Source organism: Ailuropoda melanoleuca, chromosome 11, assembly GCF_002007445.2.
Source record: "Ailuropoda melanoleuca isolate Jingjing chromosome 11, ASM200744v2, whole genome shotgun sequence".
In the NCBI taxonomy this organism is placed as follows: domain Eukaryota; kingdom Metazoa; phylum Chordata; class Mammalia; order Carnivora; family Ursidae; genus Ailuropoda; species Ailuropoda melanoleuca.
This window is the reverse complement of record NC_048228.1, coordinates 14,734,259-14,741,049: the sequence shown is the minus strand read 5'-3', so window position 1 is coordinate 14,741,049 and position 6,791 is coordinate 14,734,259. Positions and strand designations below refer to the sequence as shown.

Sequence of the window (6,791 nt, the reverse complement as noted above, 5' to 3'; positions counted from 1 at the left end):
AAAAGGGGGGGGGGCGGGGGGACGGGGAAGGTCCAGAAAAGACAAATTAGAGTCTAAAAAGCAGATCAGTGCTGGCCTGGGGCTGGAGGTAACAGCAGATTGCTTCCAGTGGGCTCTTAGGAATTTTTTGGGATTATGGAAATGTCCTAATACTGTCCTAATGTGTTGATAGTTATACAACTATATGAACTTGCTACAAATCACTTAATTGTACACTTAAGATGGGTCTTATAAGTAAATTATACCTTAAAAAGCTGTTACAGGGGCGCCTGGGTGGCACAGAGGCTGGGCGTCTGCCTTCGGCTCAGGGCGTGATCCTGGCGTTATGGGATCCAGCACCACATCAGGCTCTCCGCTATGGGCCTGCTTCTTCCTCTCCCACTCCCCCTGCTTGTGTTCCCTCTCTCGCTGGCTGTCTCTATCTCTATTGAATGAATAAATAAATAAATAAATAAATCTTTATTTAAAAAAAAAAAGCTGTTACAAATAAAATGGGTATCAGCAAAATGGTTCATTAAATCATAAAAGCATGTTTGCAGAGAGGAAACTGATAAGAAAACAAAAACAAAAAGTAGCTTCTGTGTTTGTTCCATATTAGTAACACCGAAATGATGGTGTTTTGATTTTTGAAATTTACCTTCATTGTTTGCAATTCACTATTCTCCCATGGAAATGTTATTTCAATCTAAAGATGTTTTAAACATACTTGAACTTCTAAATATAATCCCAATATTCCCTAGGATTCACCTGCCCAAGGGTAAAATTAAGGTCACATTTTTATTAATTTAAAAATTAAAAATGTTACCAGTTGGAGAATGAATCATTGGAGAATTTCAATTGTCCCTGCCTACAAGAAATTTAAGAACCAATCCATTCTTTTTTTTTTTTAAGATTTTATTTATTTATTTGAGAGAGACAGAGAGAGAGTGTGTACAAGTGGGGAGGAGGGGCAGAGAGAGAGGGAGACGCAGACTCCCCACTGAGCAGGGAGCCCAATGTGGGGCTCAATCCCAGGACCCCAGGATCATGAGCTGAGCCGAAGGCAGAGGCTCAACCGACTGAGCCACCTAGCTGCCCCCCTTATTTTTAAGATTTTATTTATTTGAGTGAGTGAAGACCCAATCCATTCTTGTTCTACTCTACTTCAACAAAGTTCTAGTGGGTGACTATTACATGCAATACTCTGGGATATAATAATAAAGGATCTCTACCGCCAGGAAGGGGTGGGTAACCAGAGGGACAAACTACACATAAAATTTCCCCCAAAAGGTTCACTCCCTGAAGTCCTTTAAAGGAGGGTTCTAGGCATGACTAGTGCCTACACAAAGAAAGGTTTCTTGCTGTCTCACCAGATATCAGTGGTACCAAGGTTAATCTTAAGAGGAACACATGATATTCCAAACATGTATGGAGATCTTTCTCTATATCATGTCAGGCTTCGTCACTTGAACTCTGAAACTGCATTGCTGATGTCTTCAAACTCATAAGGTCAACATCAATCCCTTCACCTCTAGCTCAAGTCACCTGGAAAATAAACATGATCACCCTCCTGCCTTCCTCTCCTTTTCTTTTCCACTCCAACACACTTATGCCATTGCCTATGAATTTATGCATACAGATGCCTGGGCTACGTGCCAGCCACACATACACACACATACTTTTCCTCAATAAAGCCCAGTGTGGCAGCCTGCTGCATGAGATGTAACCAATTAACAGAGATGAAAGAAAAACCTATTTTTATTCTGATTCTAAACTATATTATGTGTGAAGTTCAGCACCTCTTAAGAAAACAACATTCTGGGGCGCCTGGGTGGCACAGCGGTTAAGCGTCTGCCTTCGGCTCAGGGCGTGATTCTGGCGTTATGGGATCGAGCCCCACATCAGGCTCCTCCTCTATGAGCCTGCTTCTTCCTCTCCCACTCCCCCTGCTTGTGTTCCCTCTCTTGCTGGCTGTCTCTATCTCTGTCAAATAAATAAATAAAATCTTTAAAAAAAAAAAAAAAAAAAAAAGAAAACGACATTCTGTCAGAAGGCTGCTCATTTTAACATAAGGCATATGTATGTTCCAGAGATGTACAGGTATATTTTCAAAAAAATAACAATAGTTGGTCTGGATTCTGAATTCTGATCACTTAAATACTTAAAATGAGCCAGAATTCAATTGTAGAAATTGCTAAGGACAAAATGTTTATGAAAAATACTATATCAGTAGCAGATTTCCAGAAATTGTATCTTATTAGCACTTCCCAGCTTTCTTGTACAGATTATTTAAATAATAGTCTTTTAAATGCTTTTTTTCTAGTACCTCTGAGTATGGGACTACTTTATTCAGTTGCCTAACTGATTCAAACAGGAATATAAGTAACATGAAGACCTATCATGTTGTGCCCTGATCTCACAAAATTGTGTCAGTAATCATGAGAAATAGGCTTTGCCTAAAGTGGGATGTGAATAATCCTTTAGGGTCTCTAATATCCAAACCAGTACACAGGCAGAAATCTAGGTTTGCATTTTTATAGACTCCACAAGATTAGCTACATAAAGACTACCTTCCAAATCACATCCATCCATACACACACACTTTCAATCACAGTATAATTTTAAATCAGCTTTACTGATGTAAAATTTATAGATAATAAAATCTACTCATTTTAACTGTACAAATTGATGAATTTTGACAAACGGTTACGGTTGCATCTACCACCACAATCAAGACACAGAACGTTTCCATTAACCCAAAAAGTTTCTGCATGCCCCTTTGCAGTCAATCCTTTCCCCTCACTCCTGACCCCCAGCAACCACTTTCTTTCATTTAGCATAGTGCTTTTGAGATCTCTCCCTGTTGTTACATCTATCAGTAATTACCTCTTTTTTATCATTAATACTCGATTTTATGGGTATACCACATTTCGTTCATCCTTTCACTAATTGATAGACATAGAGTTGTTTCCATTTGAGGCTATTTATAAACATTTGTGTACAGATATTTGTATGGACATATAAATTCATTTTTCTTGGGTAAATACCTAAAAATGAAGTTAGTGGGTCAAATACCATTTATATATTTAAATACGTAAAAAGCTCTCCAAAGTGGCTGTAATATTTTTAATTTCTACCAAGGTGTAACAGTTCTAATGGTTCCACGTCTTTACCAACACTTGGTATTGGTCTTTTTAAATTGTCATTCTACTGAGTGTATAATAATATTTCATCTGTGATTTTAGTTAGCACTTCCTTAATGACTAATTATGTTGAGCAAACTTTCATTTGCTTACTGGTCATTCACATATGTTTTTTGATGAAATACCTGTTCTATTCTTTACCCAATTTTTATTGGTATTGTTGCCTTTTTTTGTTACATATTCTGAATACAAGTCCTTTATCAGTCCTATGTTTTACAAATACTATTGCCTAACCTATGACTCCTCTTTTCATTTACTAAAGTGTTTTAGAAAAACAAAGGTTTTAAATTTTGATGTATTCAAAATTATCATTACTCTTTGCCTAAATCAAGATTACAAAATTTTTCTGTTTTTCTCCTTTTTCCTTTCAAAATTTTTATAGTTTAACCTCTTAAGTCTAGGTCTATGATTGACTTCAGGTTAATTGTTATATACAATGTAAGCAAGCATGAATATTCATATTTTCCATATAGATATCTAATTTTGCCAGTTTAATTTGTTTAAAACATTGTTCTTTCCCATCAAATTTATTTGGCACCTGCTTTTGAAAATCAGTTGATTATAGATGCGTTGGTCTATTTCTGGACTCTGTTTTGTTCCATTTATTCATTGGTGCAAATACCACACAGACCTGATTACTATAGCATTATAGTAAATCTTAAAAATTCAATAGTATAGGACAACCAACTTTGTTCTCCTTTTTCACACTGCTTTAGCTTGGCTAGGTCCTTTGCATTTCCATATACATTTTAGAATGATCTTTTCAATTCCTACAAATTCCATTGCAGTTTTGATTGGAATCACACTGAATCCATAGATAAATTTGGAGAGAGTTGATATTTTTAAAATACTTAGTGTTTTGATCTATGAACATAGAATAGCCCTCCTTATGTCTTCTACAATTCCTCTTCACAATGTTTTGTAGTTTTCAGTGTCAGATCTTGCACATATTTTATGTTAAATTTTTCCCTAGGTATTTCACGTTTTTAGGCTAACTTAAATGTGTAATTTTGGTTGCCAATTGTTCACTGCTCACACTATGATTTTAAGAAAAAGTCAGAAACAGTATTCTAAGTAGTGTGGATTTAAAAACAAAGGAAAAAGTATCCCCCAGTGATAATCCTGCACTCCATATCATTAAGGGGTTATAATCAAAGCTCAAAGGAAAAAGGGCTACATAAAATTTGGCAAACTGTGGCACATAGGTGGCTCAGTCAGTTGAACATCTGACTCTTGGTTTCGGCTCAGGTCATGATCTCAGGGTCATGAGACAGGGTCCACATCCAGCCCCATGCTCAGTACTTAGTCTGCTTGAGATTCTCTCCCTCTCCCTCTGACCCTCCCCCAACCCTCTCTCTCTCTTGCTCTCTTTCCCTAAAATAAATAAATAAATAAATAAATAAATAAATAAATAAATAAAATCTTTAAAAAAATGTTTTGGCAAACTAAAATGTAAGTTTAGTATGTTAATTAACTGGAATTAAAATTAAAACTTAAAAAATAATAATAAATAATAAACAAATAAAATCACATTAAAGATAAATAAAGTATAGATTTAATGTGCTACTATTACTTTGATTATAGTTATGCCATGAAAATCCACATTGATAAGTACTGTGACTTTAATACAGTGCTCATACCAAAATAAGAAAGTGGCTCTGGAAAAAAAATTAAGTGGATTATAGCTGGAGAATTCTAAAATTAATCACTCCATGGCACACCAAAACCCTTTCTCTTCTATTACTCTGTAATTATATAGTATAAGTACTATTAAGTCCATAGATATGGATGAAACCGACTTGTCATTTTTAAACCCTACAAAGGAAAAAAGCAGCCTTGAAATTTATAAAAATTTTTCCTTCCAGATGAAGGAGGTAGGCTTATTAATTTCTATTAATAGAAGACCTTCTGTTGACAATTTTTCTATTAGGAATCTGGCAAACTCACAAATATGACAGATGGACTAAGAATTCAGAAGTATGCCAAAAGACTTTATGCAAAGTGACTTAGTCAAAAAATATGCCAGTTTTTCTGATTATAGATTAGGATCCAAAAAAATATTCATGTTTTTGGTCATTATAACTTATAAACTGCTTAAAAATACTTTTTTGTGTTTTGTATTTTTAATTTTTTTTTTTTTAGGTTTGATTCTCATAAAGGGTTCTGGTGTCAGTTATTGGAAGAAGGTAAAACAAAATGCCTTGGAAAGAGCAAAGGAAGAAAATACCCTCCAATGGATCCTGATGTAAGTATAAAGCTTAAAAATACAAATGAAATAAGCAAACAAATAAATAATATGTATTTTCTTAAAAAGTGGTTAAAATAAAAATTTAGCCCTTCAGTGTATCCAGGTTGCTTATTGGATTTTTCCAATGATATATTACCTGTCATGTAAGAATAAAGGAAAATAACAGAATTTTCTATTTTGAAGCAGAACAAAGAAGGCAAACTCATTACAAAAAGAAGATACATTCATAGAAATTTTAGCACTAAATATGTTAACTGAAACCAAGACAGGAAATACATCAACTGGAAATTGAAAACAGGACCAAAAGATTTCTATTTTTCCCCCACTAAGTCACTCTATAGTAGTAAGTGTGGCCTGGATAATAATATTTCTTTGGTGGTTTTCTTTGGATGATTATTAAAATTTACCTTCAGAGCACTATGAAAATAATCCTTACACATTAATAGAAACTCAAGGGCAACTTCCATGGTATTTCAAGAAAGCAATATAAAATATATCATTTTCATTTATGTCAGAGCTATTTCTCTATTATATTTATTAAACTGAAATGTTTAAAAGGCTGTGGAACATTTTTCTTAGCATTTTATTTTACTTCTATCAAACCCAGACATACTAAGACATAGTATTAGATTTTGTGGTAGAGAAAGATGAGAAAAACAAAACTTTTTAGAATATCAGTACTTCTATATTGATACTCCAACAAGGTTACCGTGTAATACATTCCAAGGGTTTTTTAACTCACACTTCTGACACCAAATATGTGGCATTTCATACCAACCAGTCATACGAATTTCTGTAGATACCAACTAGGTGCCCTACAATTTAATTCAATTGTGACACTAACTAGTATAGACTCCACAGGTAAATGGCTTACTACCATGATGACTGCCCTCCCTTCAGACTCCAATAACAAGCAACAGGTTCCCAGGTTACTCACATCTGCCAAAGTGGCTACAAATCAAGGGTTCTCATGACTCCTTCCTCAGGTTTTACAATTTGCTATAACAGTTCAGAGAACCCAGGGAAATACTTTACTTTCTATTATTAAAAAGGATACAGATGAATAGCCAGATTAAGAGGCCCATAGACCAAGGTCCAGAAGCATGCTAAGCGATGGAGCTTCTGTACCACCCTCCCAGCACATGGATGCATGTACAAACCTGACATTCTCCAGAGTCTTCATTTAGGGTTTTTATGGGGTTCCATTTATGTAGGCATGATTGATTAACTCACTCGACATTAGTCATTACCTCAATCCCCAGTCCCTTTTTCCTTCTTTGGAGGTCAGAGGGTAGGGCTGAGAGTTCCCAACCTCTAATTTTACGTTTGGTTCCTCTAGCAACTAGCCGCCATCTGACACT

At 35.2% G+C, this 6,791-nt stretch overlaps 1 protein-coding gene across 8 annotated transcripts in view; it reads left to right on the top strand.

The window, feature by feature from the left end:
• NDST3 (N-deacetylase and N-sulfotransferase 3) overlaps positions 1–6,791 on the top strand; it is a 190,403-nt gene that overhangs the window by 178,317 nt on the left and 5,295 nt on the right. For all 8 annotated transcript variants that reach the window (XM_002918488.4, XM_034671411.1, XM_034671412.1 and 5 more), the window contains one exon: positions 5,325–5,427. In XM_002918488.4, the coding sequence (XP_002918534.1) occupies positions 5,325–5,427 (103 nt within the window). The remainder of the gene's footprint in view (positions 1–5,324; positions 5,428–6,791) is intronic.